We start from the raw sequence: 21,843 nt of genomic DNA, 5'->3' as shown, positions 1-21,843 counted from the left end.
TCAGACTAATAGTGGATGGAAATATGGTGTTTCACTGGATGAAAATATGAAGACTCACCCATTAATAAGGCCTTTCAAAACTTTAGCTGAAAAGGTAATAGAGGAAATTTCAGCTGCATTAATATGAAGTAGATTGATTTGTATGCTTTTAAAAATCCACTTCAAATATAACCTGTTAAATGTCAGGCAGAAGCACAAACAAGGATTGTTACAGTTAATAGATACGACTTAATGCTGAAGTGATTTTTCAGTAAATCTTACACTATGTCTTGTATAATTTGCTTCCATTAGGCATGATGTTCATTGTTTCTTCATAGGGCTAGGGAAATTTGAACTCAAAAGTATCAGTAGCACAGTTTTTTTCAGGCTACAATGGATGAGAAATAACTGGCAGAAACTCCTGGAGCTTAATGAAAATGTAATTTAACATATCTGAAGGCAATTTTGTCTTCCAGAAAGATGGTAGAAAAATGTAAAAAATGCGTAGGAGATGATTCAGTTGAAAATGCAGAAAAACATTTAAAGTATTTTGCATTTCTTGACGAGGCACAAATGTCTTCTAGTTGTCAGAACAGTGAAGTGAATTTGAATTGTTAGTTATTTTTGTAATGATTCACTTGGAGACACAAGTCAATTACATATGCCCCTCTTCACCACATTTTTCCTGTTCAGAAAATAGACGTGACAATAATCAAGAGGGATTAAAGAGGTTGAGTTTCCTAAGGTTTGTAAATTGCTTTGGAAACTTTGGAGAGGAGACGAAGTGTTGCTGGTGGCTATTTAAGCAGTTCAAAGAGAATTTTCTGAATTGTCTGAAATTAGAACTTTTGAACATAAAAATCAGATCTACTACTAAAAACTGTCATTTTGAGCAACTGCTTTATGGTACAACCTGAAGTACTTTTATTTAATTGATTTGAAAAGTCTTAATTTGGCATACTCAGAATTTTACCACAAATTTTCGGAATTTTTCTAACAGTTTTACTTTTCAAAGTAGTGTTGAATATAGGCTGTAGTGTTGAATATAGGCTGTCGCCTATTTTTTTTTTGGCAACTGTGTTTATATAAAGAGGTGCATAGTTCAGTAACCTTCTGTATCTGTGAGTGGATATAAATATAGGAAGACTAAAAAAAGATCTTGAGTGCCTGATGCATTTGAAGATACATACTTGTTTAACTAATTTATAGAACTCACAGTACCATCATTTCTTTATTATTTTGTGCTGATGGAATTAATGAATAAGTTTCCAGGTCCAATCTACATTATTGCTCCAGGGCTCATTGCAGTGCTGTTAGTTTCTAACATGTATCCCAGCAATAAATGCCACTAAGAATATATTTTTTTCATATTGTAGGTAGTTCAAAGTTTTTCTCTCATGCAAAAAGAACTATATTTTATGTTCTTACATAATATACAAATTTTCTATAGTTTTGTGGCACATGGGACTTAACAGAGAAGGACAGAATATTTTTATTGTGCTTTTGCTACTCACTAAATACAGAAAAAAATTTACATCCTTTTCTTCAAAGGAAAAGGAAATTTATCGTTGGCCTGCCAGAGAATCATTGAAAACCATGTTGGCCTTGGGATGGAGCCTAGAAAGGACCAAGGAGGGAGGAGAAGGAATAATACATCAGCGTGAAAATGAAAAGCTTCGTAGCATATCTCAGTCTAGTCAGGTAAGGTGGAGCACCTGAAGTTTAGAAAAAAAAAGACCTGTTCATTAATTTACTAATAAATTATAAACAATTATGACAATTTTATATTCTTCTAGTGAAAAGAAGCTTTTAATGGTTGAGTTCTGAGATTAGAAGTCATGTCGCTGTAACAAACACTGTGCAACACTGAAGAGGGGATTCCAAAAAGCTTTTTAAGCAATGAGGCTATAAGAGACCATACATATTTTCTTAGAAGAACTGAAGATCTTTTTAATATAGTCATTCAAAGAAAACAGATAAAGCATTTAAAGTCTTTTATTTTATAAAAAATAGATCTAGCAATTTCCTTTTTTTGGTCAAACAGAAGAGCCTAACATGGGCTTTTGTTAAGATTACAATTATGACTGACAAAAGAGATTGTACATTTGATAATTTTATTTTTTTTTAAGCTACAGGCAAAATTTTCAGGTGATGATAGATTTCTTTTTCCGTTTGTAGATTTTTTTGTAATCACATGTTGAGACTGGTGATCAATATGTCTTGGAGGAGGAAAGCTGCTTAAAATTATGAGAAGTGTTGGGGTATTGTTATTGTACCCCTCAAGGTGAATTACATATTTGTACATAAATAAAGTGAGAGTTAATAAGCAGTGAATTGGGCATAAGTCCTGGAAGGAGTGTGCAAAGCTGTGTCACAAGTTAACTCCTTATGTACACTTGCACTAGCACTGGTCCTGTGAGCATCAGTACCTGGCACTTTAAGCCTGTTTAGGGCTCCTACTCCAGGACCAGTATCTGCTTATCAGAAGGGACCCCTGAGCACTGCATTACAAGATAGTTCTTCAGCATTTCTTATCTCTTCAGCAAACCTTGCTCCCTTACAGGAAATTCTGCTGTCTCTGGAATCTCTGCTTCCAGCCAGTTACAACTTGTTCTGCAGTTGGGCCTTCTTGCCCAAGAAGATGCATGATAAAGACATGACAGAGGAGAGGTTTCTAGCACATGATTTACTTGAGTACACATTTGAAATCAGTGATTTATATGTAACCTTTCACATTTAACATGCACCTGTAATAGATTTCTGAACTGGAGCTTTCTCACTTAAACCAGTTGAAGATTGTGTAAATATATTACACTCCTGCTTTTTCTTAGTCTGTAAATTCCTCTAAGAAAATAATTTATCTTTTTGTTGTATTGTCTCATTCTTAGCGCAGGACTCACTCAGGCTGCTCCCACATGGTTCTGTCATGTTTTGAAGGCACATCTTGTATGTCTCATGATTGGTCTCCTCCTAGGCTAAAAGCTCAGTTCTTTGCAGCTTGTCACCTATAGAGAATAGAGAAATCTAAGTATCTGCAGCAACCTGCATACTTCCACACTAGCAAACCCATTCTCTTAATCATCCAGTGCCTTCACCACATTGCAAAATAGGTGAACAGTTTCAACAAGAAAGTATAAATTTGGGAATGGTGTTACTCTAACCAGGTCAACGACACAGATGTTGCAGTTGAATATTTGGTTCTTTTATCTGAAATTATTTTATCTGAGAATAATTTTCTTTTCCCCTGCAGGGAAATGGGTACAGCCCAACGCCGCTTGATCTCTCTAATGTGGCACTTTCTAGGGAGCTCCAGGTTCGTATTTGTGTTTTGCATATATTATGCTGAAAGGAATGGATGTGCTTGGTTTCATTTTTATTAGCGAGATGAATTTTGTTAGGTTTTATGAGTGTTTTTGTGACTGTAGTTATGATAAGCTTTTGTAGAAATGCTATTTACCTACTAAAAGATGAAATTTCTACTGCTCATGCCATTGGTGCTTCCTGAGTTCCCAAAAACAATTAAGCACGAAGCTAGGGAAGGGGTTGTCAACAGCGTGTTATAACTATGCTGTGCTTGTGCTGACTTCAAAGAACAGTTGAACATAGAAATTCCACTTAACTGTGATGTTTCTTTATTATAAGAGTGTAGGCTTTACTCAAGACTGTAAAATTATGTAGCATAACAGAAATTTTAATTGTCACCTAATCTTGCATCTTGTTCTTTCTGATGCTAATGTAGGGAATGGTTGAGGTAATGGCAGAAAACTACCATAATATATGGGCCAAAAAGAAGAAAATGGAGTTGGAAAGCAAAGGTAAGCCACAATCCTGAAAACCACACCCAAAAAGACAAAGAGGATGAGGGAGCAGAAACAATCTGAAAGATGACAGTGTAAGACAATAAAAATGTTGTACATGAAGCAGAATAAATCTTACAGTAGAAAAACTTACAGTTCTTTCAACTTCCTAAAGGTGGAGGTAGTCATCCTTTACTGGTACCTTATGACACATTGACAGCCAAGGAGAAATCACGGGACCGGGAAAAGGCACAAGAGCTGTTTAAATTCCTTCAGGTCAATGGTATAATCATATCTCGGTAAGTCACACATTTTTTCAGATGCTTGCTTGCATTCAGTGCACAAACCAGAATGTTAACCTTATCTCACTGCAGACTGGCAGTTATTAACCTAATTACTGTTCAGCAGATCCTCTATGAATCAGAGTTATTTTTGTGTTCAGAAAGACTCTTCTAAAACAGCATATTCAGGCAATATTTTTCATAAATATGTGATCATAGTAAATACAAAATGCAACAGTAGGGTAATTAAACAAGAGGATAGTTTAAAATGTCTAAATTAGCAGCCAGCAGTGTCTGTGGGAAAATTAATCTGAGGTCTGATACTGAAAAATATCTATCTAAAACTGCTTTTTAATCCAATTTTTGAAAACAATATTGCCTTGAATTCTGTAAAGTAATAAAATAAAGTCGCTACTTTGTGGGCATTAACTCCTACTCTAGCAAAAGCATAGACTTCCTTTACTGTAACTTGAATTGCTGTGTTTCAAAGTAAGCTGGCCTGTGTGGATTTGTGTGGATTTTTTACTGTAGAATGTGGCTTTATATAATGGAATTATGAATTACTATACTAGACGTCTCCTCTTTTTTTGTATGTGAAACACCTGGACACATGGGAAACCTCAATTTTCTGGCCTTAAACATTTTCGTGAACTAAATTGTATTAATGAACAAATTTTTCTGTATTTGCACAGAGTCAGATCTTACGTGTTTTCATTTATTTCTACTTTTCAAGTATGTGTCTCTATTGAAAGTATACTCAGGGATTTATAAAAACCTATTTTTAGGATCTGCAAAAGGTAAATTTGTTTGCTTCAAGAATCAGTAATATTTCTAAGAGATGAGAAAACAGTTCCAAGTACACATTTCTGTATTACTACAGAGAAAATTTCCCTCCTGCCTACATATGTGGGCTTTCAGCCTGAACCCAAAATGTAGGTATGCTACCAAACATTTTTATAACGTCCATAGTGCCTTCAGAGCCGTTGAATAAGAAAAGCTGGTCTATTTAGTGCAAATGAATGATCATCTGAAACACCATTGGGATTGCTCAAATTTTGCAGCTGCATGTCTTTGGGTCAGGAAATCAATTTTTTCTGTGTTACATCATGGAACAAATCAACTTGACAAAGCACGTTCAAACTTCATTGATATGGCCAAAGAGTTTGCAGTGATTGTATATGGATGAATCAAGATTATCCTCATTATCTTCTTTTCAGTGTTTTCTTCAGATGAATATATGCATATATATGCATATATATATATATATATATATATATATATGCATATATATGCATATATATATGTGTATATATACATATATATATAAATCTTTTGATGTACTCGTTGCAATTATCACAATGCAGGATGTCATTCTTGAAAATGTTGGACTAATCATTAAAACATAGGAATTGCTTATAATTGGAAACATGTAGGCAGAACAGCATGTGTACTTTACATATACCATCTGCCTCTGGTTTTGGGCTTTTTGTTCTTTTCTGAGTAAATTTTTGAAACACTTTGTGTGTTTATGACATACAGATAAATCTCTCAGGCCTTATTCAAGTATGTATTAGGAACAACATGGAATTTTGTTAAGCATCTTTAAATCCCTGCAAGGTGTTTGGATATTTTTTTTAATATTTCACAGACCTATCAACATTTTCAATATTTAGGAAAGTATGTATAATCTCTTAGGAAGCAAGACTTCTTATAAACTAAAAAACCCCGCATTTACTGTGACCTCACTAAAAAAACAGATAAGTACTTAGTCCCCTTTGTGAGAGTGAGGCAGCAGAAGATGCCTCTCAAGCATACATAGCTGTTAATTCACATTAAACAATTTGATTGCACCAGTGATAAATTGATTGGGAGTCATCAAAGCATACAAACTAGAACTCTTACGATAGTTTTTTTTTCCCCACAAATTAAACTAAGATGGGAGGTTAGAGCCCTATTAAATTTGTGTTTAAAATGGGATTGAAATGTCTTCCTTGGTTCTCTGGCAGTGTTTCCCCAGACTATAACCATTTTTTTCCTCTTAACCTTGTTCTGACAGGGTCAAGAACATATATTTTATTATTAGGTTTTTCTGTTGTTAAAATTTCTGCTCCATCAACCTCCTCCCAGTATTACTTTTTGTGCTTGGATTTCTCTCATAGCTGTTTTTAAACTGCTAGTCTAATATTCCATTTTACCTCCCTAATTTACTCCCATACCAATGGTAAGGACTCTTGGTACAAATGACCATTTTCTTATACCACAGCAGTGAGTCCAGCAACTGCCCTTTTTTCTTGTTCCTTTATTGCTTTTGCCTCAGTGCCACAAACTACCAGTTCCTTCCTTCTTCCCTACTTCTGACACACTGTTCAGCTCCTCTGTAGTGTCCTCTGGCCAGGTTATTTTCTCTTAACTGATAAGGGCTGTGTCTTCCTGTCTGCTGCTCTTTGAAGAAGTTGTATAGAAGCAGATGAAGTAACCATTTATGATAAACTAGAGGTTTTCCTTAATGTCACTCAGTTACTTCCTGGATAAAGCAGTTACATGTTCCAGGTGTAACCCACCATCTACCAATAGAAAATCTCAATCAGAGTTTAGATCTTTTGATATTGAAATAAAGAGACTATGAAGAAGTTGCAAACTAAACAAAAGTACAAGAGAACCTCAAGGCAATGAAGATGGAAGAATTAATGACTTGTGAAAGAAAGTCATTAATTAATTTGAAAACAGAATAAATTTAAAAAATGTTTAGAATCAAATGACTTCAAAAGGGGAAAGAAGAAATAATCTCTGTTCTTGTCCTGGATGCCAAGACAGGAAGCATTGTTTGCAGATTTGTGGAATGAAGAATGATGAGTTTATTCCTCTTTAATTTGTATGATCAGCCATGATTTAGGCAATGAATTTATCCTAAAGAAAAAATAATACATGACTCTTTAGAAACTATTGTATTCTGTAGAAAATTTTCAAATATTTTAATTATATAATAGTTTGCTACTTACATTTAAGTTTTAATTTAGTAGATGAAGTAATTTTGGCTTTGTTCCTTCATAAAATAAAAGGACAAAATGAATTTTAACAGTGATTAATTGAAGGAAGGGTAGTACTGGGGCTGATTTTGTAAAGATGCAACTGCTGACTTCCCAAACACTTGGTACGTAAATGTGCCAGCAGTAGAAATTGAGTGACCAATGCATTAGTTTTTTTAGATTCAGATGTGTGATGGCTTTGTCTGTGCAATAAGGTAGCACTCTAAAGTTCTTATCCTAAAATAACTGTATTTTGGATACAGTTATTTTAATCATAAGCTATGGTACCTCTTTTTAAAGTCAGTTCATTTTTCTCTGTATCTTTCTAGATAGTTGGTAATTAAGAGTTACCGTGGTCATTTTCTCCTTCTTATGAAAATTTACCATAATAAAACACATAAAGCATGAAATGCTTCATAGTACTGCCATCATTTTTACTAGTGCCATCATCAATGCTACTTCTCTTAATCCTTTTCAAAACAGGGGCCTGAATGACATGGAGTTGGATGCTTCATCCATGGAAAAGAGGTTTGCCTTTAAGTTTCTGAAGAAAATTTTAAAATATGTTGATTCTGCTCAAGAGTTTATTGCACATTTGGGTAAGTTGCAGATTTTATTTTTAAAATCATTAGAATTGTTGAAATTTAAATATTTAATTGATAGGTTTACATTTTTAGTGATAGATATTTTTATTGCATTTAATAAACTTAAATAATGTCTTAATTTTCAAATTTAATTCTTGAACATTTGTAACTAGCTAAACTGCTTCTGCTCTTTTATTTTTATTTGAGTAAAACTTATTTTTCATGTCTATCCGAAAGATCTATTGTGTTACTTATTATTAGACAGCTTCTTATTTGTGTCTGCCTTGATTGTATCCTTATAGAAGCCATTGTAACCAGTGGAAAAACTGAAAAATCTCCACATGACCAAGAAATAAAATTCTTTGCTAAAGTGAGTGATTATTTCATGTTCATATATGTTCCACTCTACAGAATATGTACATTTGTAATGTTAGACTGCTTTTCACATAATAAAAATATATATCTTTTCCATTTTTAAGTGATAACTAAACTGTTATCAAATATCTTGAAATGTCTTCCAAAATATCTCAGTATATTTGCTGGATTCAAATATTTCAAAAAAATTCAATATATGTGATTTTTGTATGAGAAGGAACATAAAAATTAAAAGGCAGATTACTCATTACATGATATTAAATACTATCACTGAATAAATATATAATCTGATTTTCTTACTACAAGAAATCACTGAAGTGCATATCATCTAATTAGCAGAAAGAAATACTCCTATGCAGTATTAGATCCAAGCCAGACATCTCTGTGGAATTCTGTTTATTATTTTATGTAATTTTGAATAAAATTGTAAGACTCCAGGTTTTCATTTACATGAGTTTGTGTCTGAAATGAAAAATACAGTTGTTACAGAACTAAAATTCTTTTTATGAAATTTGACCAATCAGAGCATTGCTGCTACACTTGTGCTCTGTAAAAAATACATTTTTGTCTATATTTCTTAGGTTCTTTTGCCATTAGTTGATCAGTACTTTACAAATCACTGCCTCTACTTCCTGTCTTCTCCGTCAAAAACCCTCAGTAGCAGTGGATATGCATCAAATAAGGAAAAGGAAATGGTAGCAAGGTAAGGAAAAAAATAAGATATTCACAGTAGGATTGTCTTCAGATAACTGAAGGTATCTTCTTAGATTATAGAGAAAGACAGATAGTTCAAAAGCCTAATGTCCTCACCTGGAAAGTGAATGTTTTATTCTGTATGAGAATGGCTGTGAGTGAATAAAATTCCTCATCTTGTCGTTCTTTATTTTATATATATTCACACATACATATAATAATATACACACAATTAAAGAGTTCGGTATATATCATAAATATTTATTTTATAATATGGAATTGTAGATGATAGCATCAAAATACTAATAAACTATTCTGTGAGCAGTGGAATTACTTAGTTTCTGATGAGGTTCTGTTTCATTGTTGGTGGCAGTTTCTGGTTGAAGCTCATCCCACTTTTGGTTCATTTAAATGGTGTCACATTTATTTAAATTTTTAGCTACCAAAAAAAGTGTTAAAAATACCATGAGGCAGCTTTTTAGGAGGGAAATATGTATTCTATAAAAATTACTTTTGGCCCTGCAAAAGTATTACTGGAATTAATAATTTTTGCATGTCTGTACTGTTTGAATGGAATCAGCCATTTGACCCAAAGTTATTCTAGAAAATTTTGCTAAAAGCAATTGCCTTTTAATTTAGAACGTGCTGCCTATATGATAGTACAAACTTCTCTTTTCTGCAATGAAAATTAAAAAAAAATATTTAATTATGTTTTAACTATCACTGTAATTTAATAATTTGACAGTGTTTTTCTCCTCCTTGAGTTGTGCTGCTGGTTACTTTCTGTTGGAAATTTTGTATCGTAGTATTTGAAACTGTTTTACTCTCATGCTTTCTTAGTTTAGCTGTCAGTTTCTCAGATTTCTTTTATTTCCTTTACTACATTGACCGGAGTTAACTGCTTTTTCCAGCGGAAAGTAGATTTAAAATTTGAACGTAAAGGTTACTTACCTGTTATTACATAAGATCAAGCATGGGGCTCAGCTTCTTAGATTCCATTCTTCAGTTTACCTCCCAATACATTTTTCTTTTCTCTAAATTATTATTACCCTTTGTTTCCATCTTCTTTGTGTGTGGCAGTCCTTTTAGAGCAGTTGTGTGTAAGAGTGGTAAGTCCCCAAGATTCTGCTTTACTCAGATATTTACAGATATTTGCAAACCTGCAAGATAGTCCTCCAGGAGCTGGGAAAGGCAGCTCAGGCTCAGGAGGATTGGAAGTGTCACTTAATTTCATTTCAATTTCAGGCTTCCTCTCTGAATACTCCTGTTACTTCATAAAGTCAGACAGGTCTTAATGAAGATAGAAGAATGTGTTCTAGAGCTATAAAAGTGGCTTTAGAAGCCACATGAAGAAGTTATATGTCTAGCACATGTAACTGCTAGTATAACTGCAGAAAAATCTTATAATTCTTTGTGCATCCTTCACTGAGAGAAGTGACTATCTGCCATTTTCATCTTATAGGAAGTATAGTATCTCCTTACCATTGTGAAGATATTAAAAATCTGTGGTTAGTATGAGACCATACCAAGTCCTAATGTATATGTTTCATTTTCATATGTCCTAATTCCATTTGTAAAGTATGGCCCAAAGGATATGCAAGTCTGTCTAGCTGTCTTTGCTAAAGCAGCCCCTTTAGTCTTTAGGGAGTCAGTGCTATATTCTCTTAATTATCCTACTGTTTTGACAGGTAGGTTAGATATGCAAGCATCTGATGTACTTGCTGGAAACTCTTTCAGTGTGTATATATTTAGGATTCATATTATCATCATGATGGGGTAAACACAGATTTATTTATTTATTTACAAAGGACGTCCTTTGTCCAAATTATTTTAATAATTATTTTAATATTATTTTGATATTATCTTAAGTATGAAGATTTTTAACATTCATATCCTGCAGAATGCCAAGTTAAACACTAAAATGTTTCTCATTTTTTCTTGTTCTTACAAAAAAGTTTTCTTATTCGGAAATAATAGCCATAAAGAATGACTCAGTCATTTAGTATGCAATTGTTGAAAACCACTGTCAAAAGAAGTTTTTAGACTTCCAGACACTACTGAAGTGGTGAAGTATAGAAAATGAGAGATCTCAGGAGCCTCAAAATGTTAATCTACTTAATGCAGTTAACTGTTATCATGTATGACTCAAAGTACGCTTTCCAGAAACTTGTGTTGTCTTTTTCATATTCCTGCTATTCTTTGCCTCATATTCTAAATAAATCTTTCATCTTTGTCTTATCTTGTTTTGCTCTCTCTGTTCTTCTCAACTTTAGCCTGTTCTGCAAACTAGCTGCTCTTGTTAGACATAGGATCTCACTTTTTGGTAAGTTGTTAAGAAAGAGCTTGATAAAAATTTAAAGAATACATAACCATTGTTTCTATCTTACCCAAAGGTTTTCACAACTATAGGCAAAATTCTATTAAATGCTCCATAAGCTTCTAGTGAAATTAGTAAGGGCATTGAACATGGCTCTGAAGCTAACACTTTATAAGATACATGAAATGTTGAAGCAGGAAGAAATAGCACATTGTCACATCTCCAGACTCCATGAAAAAAATATCAGTTCTTTGCAGTTACTTTTAGCTTTTCAAAAGTAATCTTACACTAATTATTTTGATTTCTGTCATCCAACTGTTGAATCCAATAGACTGAATTCTCAATAGGTAAAAGGGGATGTAAGGAAAAATAATACACCTCCTAGAAAGATACTGGTTAAAAAAAATAAATTAAAAAGAGAGATATAAATACTACAAGACAGAGTTCAGAATGTTGCAATGTTAGGTGGTGAAAATGTGCCCAAGTAGACATTAATTATTCCATTTTGTTCTTACATGGAAATAAAAACTTAAAAAATTAAACTTAGTTCTAGAACGAGATTTAACTCCCTCTCCAGTGACCTAAGGTGGAGGATTTAGGTAACATCTTGTTTAAACTGTGCATATCCAGTAAGGATGTTTTGGATCATTAGATGATGCTATGTTTCCTGTGCTATTGTGCTCTCATAGTATCTCTTTCTAACCAGGTAGTGATTCTGCTACAATGGTGAACTGCCTGCACATTTTAGCTCAGTCTCTTGACACTCGGTAAGTTTGCAACTTCTGTGCCATCTGCAAACTACAAAGGTTTCACAGTGCTTTTCAGAAGCAATTGGATTGCTTCCGTATTTTTTATTTTTTATTTGTAATCGATGATCTTAACAGCATCAACAATTCAGATATTGCCCTCCATAGTAGCAAATTTTGTCTGAAGTGTTTCACCTGTGTTTTTCTGCTCAATGTCTGTCATTCAAACACTGAAAACACTTATCAACCTTTCCAAGTTCATTTGAAGACTTTATGGGGAGATATAAATGACATGATCATTGGAACTGAAAGTAGTGATACCTGCAGATATTAAGGAAGCCTAGTGCATGGTGGAAAATTTGTCATTAGAAGTATGCAGAGTATTTTCAAGTATGGGCATAGCTATATTTGCAAACTTTTACTGCTTATCATTGAAGTGATTATGTAGATTAAAACAGAGGCCAAAATAGTTTTCTAATTTGAGCAATTTTCCGGCCTGGTTAAGTTACACACCAGCCTGATAATGAATTTATTGTGAGCAACATTGGAACCTTCATTAAGGTGTCAGAGAAGCATGCAAACAATCAAGGAACAGGACTGTGATTCTGGTATTGCAGCTGCATTTTCTGGAATTAGGGTGCTTTGAAGTACCCTGATTTACACACCTAGTTACTGTGGCTCCTGTAAAGCTATAGGGATTGAGATTTGGGAGGTTTTGAGCATATTTTATAGAGGAGATTTTTTGTGACTTACAACATTTACTGAAAAGGCATTGTCTTATTCAAAAGCAAATCACAAAAACCCGGAAAGGCAAGACTATGTAATCAAGGTATTTGTTGTTATTATTTTTCAATCAATACTCAAAGAAAATTGTTGCTTACACTGCTATTCAGATGTAAATGCCCTTTTCTGTTCATAATGTGAGTTTTCCTGATACATGTGGGTATCTTCAAAGACTGACAGAATGTAACTAACATGTGCATGTTTCTCTATACAGCTACTAAATATCAAGGCAAAGTTGATGTTCCCCCCCCCCCCCTTTTTTTTCAGGACTGTTATGAAATCAGGATCTGAGCTTGTTAAAGCGGGATTGCGTGCCTTTTTTGAAAATGCAGCTGAAGACTTGGAAAAAACTTCAGAAAATCTTAAACTAGGAAAATTTACTCATTCACGAACACAAATCAAAGGTGTTTCACAGAATATCAATTATACTACAGTAGCATTGTTACCAATCTTAACATCAATTTTTGAACATATCTCACAATATCATTTTGGAATAGATTTACTTTGTAAGTAATTTATTTTAATTTTGAATTTTATTGTGTAATAATGCTGCAAATGCTTTTTAGTAATAACTGCATGGATTCAGAGGATGAAATTCTGTTTTCAGTAACATGTTCATTCCCAGAATTAATTCTGAAATTAGCAACATAGTACCTAATTTCTAGTATGTGTGCAAAAATAGTACTGAATAATCTTAAATTTAATTATCTACAGTATTTCTCCAAACATTCAGAGGGAAATTAAAACATCCCTCTAAGTGTTCTCTTAACAAATGTGTGGATGAGACTAGTTTTCTACACAAAATTTGTACTTCATTAAATTAAAGGAGACAACTCACTATAAGTTCCCCTGTGGATTTTTCCATACCTGGGAAAACCACTTGCAGGTTTTTGAATTTAAAATTTCACTGTTTTTAGCATCGGTTAATTTAAAAATACTGAAACGACTCCTTGAGATTCAGCAATGTATTGGCTGTATTGCGTTCTAATGTTTCTCATGTCTGTAATTATGATCCAAAATGTTGTATATATTTATATTTTGTATATATTTAGGTCATAATTAAAAGATGGATAACCATTAATATAATTTCTTTAAAAATATGGTGCACCTTTATATCATGTACCTAAAGTTTAGACACACAGAGTGATGTAGTTAGCTTAAAATTGTACTCTGTGAGTGTGATAACCTGGAATATCTTATTAGCAAGTATCTGCTGTCCTCTTGGAATGTCTGATGATCTCGTAGGCTTTGGAGTGAATGTAGATGATAGACCAGGAATTAGAGACATTGAAGGTAAATACCCTGTGGTGTATGGAAAGTCAGAATATTCAGTGATAGATGAGCTAAAAGTTTTAGATACTGTTTAAGAGATTGCATAAAACAGATGTTTGACATTTGAAAAGTAAACCTTAGCTGAATAAATACTGATAATGTATTTTTATTTTCCTCTAGTGGGTGATGTTCAAGTTTCATGTTACAGAATTCTTTGTAGCCTCTATTCTCTTGGGACTGGAAAGAACATCTATGTTGAAAGGTATTAAGTGTAAAACTCAGCATGCAAAATTTTCTCTTCTTTATGAGTCTGTTGCTTAGGTAATAAAGCAGTTTGGATGAAAGATGAATCTGAAAGAGTGAGGGAAGTTTAAATATACTTTCCCTTGAAAATAGTTGCCTGTACTTTAGCATTCAATTCCACAGGGAAAACACCCTCAATAGAAGTAAATAACTTATCCTGCACATGGCAGTGTATCTGCACACAGTCTATTTTTCCCATAGGAAAAGCTAAATTTTTCTTTGGGTTGCCATTGGGTTCTCAAAGTTTTTCTGCCACATATTGCTGTGAAAGTAGGCTGAGTACTAAGAAGGAAGCATCTGTTTCACACCTAAGTCTACACAGGGCTCTCAAAAGAGTTGTCCTGAGCATAAAATCCTGAGGATATGCAGAGTATTCTGACAACCATTATGTCTACAAAGGAAACCATTAGTTACTTCCATTTTTAAAAGGCTAAAGTCAATAATTTCTTTAAGCATCTAGTTGCTATGCTGTTTCAAGCCCTTTCTTCCAATAAAAGGGGATCAAATCTGTATCTGTTAGCTCAGAAAAGAGATTCCTAATTGCTTGTCTGTCACAAGACAGGAACCAGGATAAGGATAACCCATCTTCATACTTGTGAGAGTTTTAGGTTAGGCAATTTTCACTGCCTTTCTTATGATGAAATGTTTAACATCCGTAGGGGGAGAGAGACTAAACTGGAAGAAATACAAGTCTGTAGTCTGGTTAAGAGAGGCTTTGCCTAGTGTGAGGAATGCTGGTCTCCAAGTCCTTCCTTCCAGAGTTTGTTCAGAATTCTTTCATAGAAAATGCAAGAGGTGGGTGGACAGATCTTTCCTCCCACTCTGCGTGCATGCACGTGTGCACACAGGCTGTATGTCCTCATTCAGGCATTTATGCATCTATCTCTAATCACAAAGCTACACTCTTTTTCTTTTCTTTCTGGGCTTCAAAATCTTAAATACTCCTTTACATAGATCTGATGGGAAAAACAGGAAATGCCTTACCCCTTATATGACTAGCAGTCAGGGTCTCCTCACAGGAAATGAAACATGTTTGTGTTTGAGCTGCCTTCCAATAAGAAAAACTCACAGCACAGGTCTCTACTTGATTGGCAAAATCTGTAAGCACTGGACAGTTTCCTTAAATATCTTGATGCTAGCAGCATCACCTTTGCCTGCAGCAATTGTCTTCTTAGAATGGAAAAGTCACCAGATTAGACATATCCAAGGAAACTAATTATTCTCCTAAGGCTGTGTGAGAGGTTCTCAACTGTGGATTTCATTTAGTTTGTTTTTCACTAGTCTCAGGCTCTGAAATTACAGTTGTAGGCAGACATCAGTGTCTAGGTGGGAAGTAGGATTTCAAACACAATGCCCAGTGTTTCAGTAAAACTTAGAAGTGAGTGATTGAGCTGACTTGAACACTTATTCAAATTAAGCCATGTTCAGTTTCAGGATCAAATTGCAGGTTTTTCTCCTAGGGAATTTTGGCAGGGACATTAAGAAGTTTTACCTTTCATTGCAGAATGAGTCATAGTTCACTTTTCATAGATAAATATCTCTTCTTATGGCTGAAATAGTTCTGCTGGCTGCAGGGGCTCAGAACTAATTCTTGATTCAATTGCTGCTGCTGCCCTGTTAAGACAAACTTCCACTGTCAAATGTTTTATCCTTTGTACAAAGACTGTTTAGCTTCTTTAGGATGTTGGAGATGTTTCTGATTTTTCTGTGAACATTTCTTCTCTAAAAGTCTCCATGGTTCATAAATCTTGAGAACTGGATGCAAAATGCTGTAGCTCTTGATTACTTTGAGCCCTAATGCTTTACTGACTGGATATCTTTCTTCATGGTCTTTCACTTGTCCTGACACATCAATAGAGGATGCTTGAAAAGATACCTTTCCCTCACACTTGTCAGGAGCTGCCTTCAGAGGCTGAGAGTTTCTGCCCTTTTCCCAGTCCCTTTTGTAATGCCCACATCACAGAACAGGGATCCAGATGCTTGGCTTCATTACCATCCAATTTCATATTGTGGGCCATGATATCCCAGCATGGGAGCAGTCAGGGTCACCTGACTGGTGGATGAAATCTATTCACATATCTTGCAGGTCACCCAGGGCTATGGATCAGGTGATTATCTTCCACCCTGAGTGTTCCTCCTTGTGATGGCCCTACTTCCTCTTCCTAAGCAAACTGATTTTGTCTGTCTTGTATTTTTTCTGCTATGTAGGGGTTACTTCTACTGGCACAGGTTGTTCCTCTGGTTCAGCTGCAGTTTGAGTGGCCACAATGCATTTTTTCCTCCTCCTCCCCCTGAGGGTGCTGTCTAGTATCAAGCAGTGTCCAAAAATAGTAGCTAGAGCCCAGCATGTTGCATAACTTTGCACCTCCCTGAAACTGCCACAGTAGTTTTCCTTCAAATATTCTGCCACTTTCTCAAGCACTGTAGTTGCTCTGGGGTGAACTTCAAAAACCATCGGAGCAGAATCATCCTTCAAAAGTTGCCATTTTCTTCCACCTTCCATACTGCTTGACTGGATAGTCAAAGGTCTCTGATGGGGCAGATCTCTGAAATAATCTCCTAAAAATCTCTTTTGTAATTTCATGGTGTGGACCAAAGCAAGGGGACACGGTAGACCAAGCAATAAGAGCATGCTTTCCTTAATATCTAAGGGAATTTCAAAATCCTCAAAATCAGTTGTAACAGGCCTGAAGTAAGACAAGGGGGTGAAAAGCTGGAGAAAATTTTCCACCCTCTTCTTCCCACAGGCTGGGTACAATTATTAATGGACTTCCTGAGGCAGTGCCCAAGGTAAGGGCAGAAGAGCAACACTGAATACAATCCCAAATGACCTTCATTGTCCTTGTTGTTATCATGTCGTAAGCTGATATTACATAGTGCAGCAACAAAGCAATCCTGATCCCTCTCCCTGCTCTGAAAAATATCATCATGAGGAGCTCATATTGCATATATGGGAATATATGCAGGGTTAGGTACCACAAGCACACGAATCGACTGAGCAACGTTGTGATCAGTGGCTCTGGACCTAATACAACAAATGCTTTGATCACATTTGCTTCTTGCCCACTTTAGTCAGATCTGTTGTTCTCATCCTTTCCTGCCCTATTTTGATTGCCAGATAAGAGTGTTGGTTTCAAAATGGCATTTCCTCAGTATTTCTCAGGGAAACACTTGAAACCATGTGCCACTTGCTCAGTCCTTCCTCCCCTGTCCCTGTGGCGGATGGAGAGAGTTGGAGGCACTAAAGGTAAATATCATGGGTTGAGATAAGAGCAATTTAATGGAAACAGCAACAAAATAAGGCAATGAACAGTAAGAGCAACAATACTAACAATAGCATACAAGAAAGAGGCAAACATGCAATTACTCACCATCACACAGGACCCCTGAGAATGTCTGACCCCTAAGGAACCCTGTCCCTGGCAAGGACATGAGGTGGCATAGAATAACCTGTGTATGTCCTGTGTATGCCAAAAATTATCCCTGTCCTGATCAGAACCAGAACATTGGTGGAGGTGGGGTTTTTTAAACAGTTTATCTTGCAGTACTGTGATCTCTGGTAGCTCTTTTCATGTGAGAAATTAATTTTTTTTAAATTGTCAGATAGTTCCTAATGTTTAAAAAAGATTTTAAAAATCAACTATAAATACTAATACTTCCTTTTATCATGTATGCTAGACACTGAAAGCCTGGTGAAACACTTTTCCTCTCAGATGACTTTTAGTGTCTCTCACATACAGGCAGCGTCCCGCACTCGGTGAGTGTTTAGCATCTCTTGCGGCAGCCATTCCAGTAGCATTCCTTGAACCTTCCCTCAACCATTACAATCCACTGTCTGTTTTCAACACAAAAAGTGCCAGAGAAAGAGCAAGTAAGTACTGTTCTTCACCAAAATAAAATAAAAAAAAAGCTGTTCACTCCAACTAAATAATAGAAGTTGTGTGATGAAAAAGGCCTGAATGCATGCCTCAGCAGAGAGCTCCTGCTACTGATATTTCTTTGCTTGCCATTTTAGCCTTGCTCTACTTTGTTGAGACTCTGCCAACAATGTTCTTTTTCTCTTAATATTTTTTTATATGTTTGAAAACTTTTCTAAAAATGCACTGTAATATTTAAAGGTTAGTTGAAGATCTACATATCTGCATTACAAAATTTTTTGGCAAAATACAATTGTGTTCATGTAGCAAAATGCAAGAGGTATACTATCTGATTTAGGTGAAGAGGAAAATAATTTCCATGGTTTGTTGTCTAACCAAAAGCGATCCAAAGCAGTTTGGTGTAGGGAACTCCCAGCAGAATATGATTAAGTCCATAAAACCTTGATGAAAAAGGGACCTTGACATGTTGGAGAAATAGGCAGAGAAGAACAGCCTTAAATTCAACAAAGGCAAGTGCAGGCTCCTGCACCTGGGCAGGAATAACCCCATGGACCTGGCGGTGCTGGTGGACAACAAACTGTCCCTGAGCCAGCAGTGTGTCCTTGTGGAAGGCCACTGTGACCTGCATTAAGAAGGGCATTGCCAGCAGGTTGAGGGAGGGGATCCTGCCCCTCTACTCAGCCCTGGTGAGGCCTGACCTGGAGTGTCCTGTCCAGTTCTGGGCTCCTCAGGAGAAGAGAGACAGGGAGCTACTGGAGTGGATCCAGTGAAGGGCAACAAAGATGATGATGATGGGACTGGAGCATCTCTCTTACAAGGAAAGGTTGAGGGAGCTGGGCCTGTTTAGTCTCACAAAGAGAGGAGAGCCCATCAATGTATACAAAATATCTAAAGGGAAGATGTCAAGAGGATGGAGCCAGGTTGTCCTCGGTGGTGCCTAGCAATACAAAAATCCGCACAAAAAATTGTGAATGATTCTGAATACAATGTCCAGAGTGTAATCAATATTAATATAATCTTTCTGTTCTGCACTTTCACATAGCTCAGCAGATAATTGCAGGACACCTTAGGGTAAAGCCCTAACTTTATGGCAGCTATTGTTTACATTATTACTATATACACATCATCTGTAAGACACAATTTATGAAAGGAGATACCCATGCATACCCCAAAGTGTTACTATACTTCTGCCTGTCCAAGATGGTGAAGGAAAAAAAATCTGAGTCATTTGTATTTAGGGTTAGGTGTAGATGTACTCTTTCATTTTGCTAATTAATCTTTTGGTTTTTTACCCTTACTTGCAGTTTTAGGTATGCCTGATACAGTGGAAGAAATGTGTCCAGAGATCCCTCAGCTGGAAAGACTAATAAAAGAAATAAATGATTTAGCAGAGTCTGGAGCAAGATATACTGAAATGCCTCATGTAATTGAGGTGATCTTACCCATGCTATGCAACTATTTATCCTACTGGTGGGAAAGAGGGTCTGAGAGTGTTCCTCCAAGTGCTGGGCCTTGCTGTACAATGATAACATCTGAGCATCTGAGCATCATTCTTGGAAACATTCTAAAAATCATAAACAACAATCTGGGAATAGATGAAGCATCCTGGATGAAGAGAATTGCAGGTACTGTAAATATTTTTTGAACAGTAATTGTACTAATAATATTTAATTACTTTGCTACACTTTGCCTTATTGCCCAGTGATAAAACAGCAAAAAATAATAGCTAGAACCATCATGAAAGAAAGATAAATAAAAGATAAGTAACAATAAGAGAAATATGTTTATATTTTATTATTAGTTATATGCACGCATTGTAGCATCACTGTAAGTAGAGAGCTCTCTGTTCACCATGAGAGATTTTGAAAATCTCCTTCTCTATGCATTGTATAAGGGCCTTAGTGTTTAATTTGGAGTTGTGAATTCCATTGATTTTCAAGACATCTGAGTTTTAGAGTAGAGGGTAAAAGTGCTGTGAATTCTGTCCAAAATGGAAAGAGAGTTTAAATGGTGAAATAATCTCAGGAGTAACCAAATTCAAAATTAGTGGGTTTGCCTGAATAAATGTATGAGCTATTAAATAAGCTTAATTTTTTTTTCAAAATATCACATAAGATATAGTATCTATCCTGCTAAAGAAGTTTACCATATCCAAATTTTATCATTCATGTTATACAGTGTAAGAACATAATATGCAATAACATGGTTCAAGAAAATCTATGTAAAGGTAATAATTTCCTGCTAAAATTGAAAAACCAGAACCCATTAGGACTGTGTTTTTGGTATTATTTTAAATGCTGGAAGGTCTTTAATAATAACAGAGATTGCATTAAAATTTAGTAAGACTTTGCTGCTTAATTGTAGAGAGTGTTTCCTGCAGTTTTGTGCTGATTGTTCATCTGCATAAGGTGGTAATATACTCATGTTGTTCTTGCAAGGATTTTTGACTTTGGTAGCTTGCATTTTATTGCTACTGCTTGTACAAAATTGATCTATGATCTTGAATTACTCCTTCATTCTCTGCATTTTAACTTGCCCAAGGCAAAATAGGTAACGGAATTCTTCCAGAACACTATGTTCTGGTGGTTTTCTGACATTGGATACAAAAATACCATCTCAGACACAAAAAAAACCCAAACAAAACAAAAAGTATTTTTGGGAGGACTTTGTGTCTCAATCCTTATTTTGCTTAAGTTCTTGGTTAGAGACATGGGGCTTGCCAAACCCATTATAGTTTAATTTATATAAGACTGAAATACTTATAATCCAAATCCACAGTCTTTTAATCTCGCAGTACACAGTTTTTATAAAGCTATATTCATAGGTCTATCAATAATTTTATGGTGTAGAAATTTATGAAGCCCCATAACCTTTACTGTTTCTAGAACTTCAGCATTCATGTTAATACAATGAAAAACACCAGTTATACATTAATCACAGAATTATCTATATTTTCATGTATAGTTTATGCTCAACCCATCATCAGCAAAGCCAGGCCTGATCTTCTCAGATCTCACTTTATTCCAACACTGGATAAATTGAAGAAAAAAGCTATGAAGATTGTGATGGAAGAGGAGCAACTGAAAGCAGACAATAAAAATGACACCCAAGAAGCTGAGCTACTCATTCTTGATGAGTTTGCTGTGCTTTGTAGAGACCTTTATGCCTTCTATCCAATGTTGATACGTTATGTAGACAACAACAGGTAAAAAAACTTAATTAAACTCGTTGTTACTTAATGTACTTAATGTCTGATCTATGATCAGACAATCAGGAGGAACACAGTTCATTTAATGTTAGGGTGAGAATGAGATCCTGCAGGTTTTAAGATCCTTAAATCCTAATCCTGAATAATTTAAGATTCTTAAAGAATGCTGTATCTTGAATTCGCACCTTTTGCTCAGATGTGAATTCCGAGATTAACTAGAAAAATGTTACCTGATATATTAAATAGGGATCATTATGTTAAACTGTGTTTTTTAAAATATCTTATTTTAAATTTCTCTTATTTTTGTAATTAGAGCTAATTGGCTAAAGAAACCAGATGCGGATTCTGATGAACTCTTTCGAATGGTTGCTGAAGTTTTTATCCTGTGGTGTAAATCACATGTAAGATAAAATGTACACTTTTCTTTCATTTCATTCTGTCTTTAAATATAAATGTAGTACATGCAGATGAGTTAAACTTCTGGTGATTTATTTTTTTCTTTAGAATTTTAAAAGAGAAGAACAAAATTTTGTGATTCAGAATGAAATCAACAACTTGGCATTTTTAACAGGAGACACCAAGAGCAAGATGTCTAAAGTAA

General features: G+C 35.1%; 1 protein-coding gene across 1 annotated transcript in view; it reads left to right on the top strand.

The window, feature by feature from the left end:
- Window positions 1-21,843, top strand: part of RYR3 (ryanodine receptor 3) — a 194,785-nt gene that overhangs the window by 126,548 nt on the left and 46,394 nt on the right. The window contains exons 53-69 of the mRNA XM_066188306.1: window positions 5-94; window positions 1,531-1,680; window positions 3,230-3,292; window positions 3,719-3,794; window positions 3,952-4,075; window positions 7,567-7,682; window positions 7,970-8,037; window positions 8,624-8,745; window positions 11,009-11,058; window positions 11,759-11,819; window positions 12,849-13,087; window positions 14,034-14,115; window positions 17,897-18,027; window positions 19,339-19,659; window positions 20,999-21,239; window positions 21,556-21,643; window positions 21,747-21,839. Coding sequence (XP_066044403.1) covers window positions 5-94; window positions 1,531-1,680; window positions 3,230-3,292; window positions 3,719-3,794; window positions 3,952-4,075; window positions 7,567-7,682; window positions 7,970-8,037; window positions 8,624-8,745; window positions 11,009-11,058; window positions 11,759-11,819; window positions 12,849-13,087; window positions 14,034-14,115; window positions 17,897-18,027; window positions 19,339-19,659; window positions 20,999-21,239; window positions 21,556-21,643; window positions 21,747-21,839 — 2,115 coding nt within the window. The remainder of the gene's footprint in view (window positions 1-4; window positions 95-1,530; window positions 1,681-3,229; window positions 3,293-3,718; window positions 3,795-3,951; window positions 4,076-7,566; window positions 7,683-7,969; window positions 8,038-8,623; window positions 8,746-11,008; window positions 11,059-11,758; window positions 11,820-12,848; window positions 13,088-14,033; window positions 14,116-17,896; window positions 18,028-19,338; window positions 19,660-20,998; window positions 21,240-21,555; window positions 21,644-21,746; window positions 21,840-21,843) is intronic.

This window comes from Chamaea fasciata, unplaced genomic scaffold, assembly GCF_029207755.1.
Source record: "Chamaea fasciata isolate MVZ Bird 193981 ecotype frontalis unplaced genomic scaffold, bChaFas1.0.hap1 SCAF_7, whole genome shotgun sequence".
Lineage (NCBI taxonomy): Eukaryota > Metazoa > Chordata > Aves > Passeriformes > Sylviidae > Chamaea > Chamaea fasciata.
This window is presented reverse-complemented; position numbering and strand designations above follow the sequence as displayed.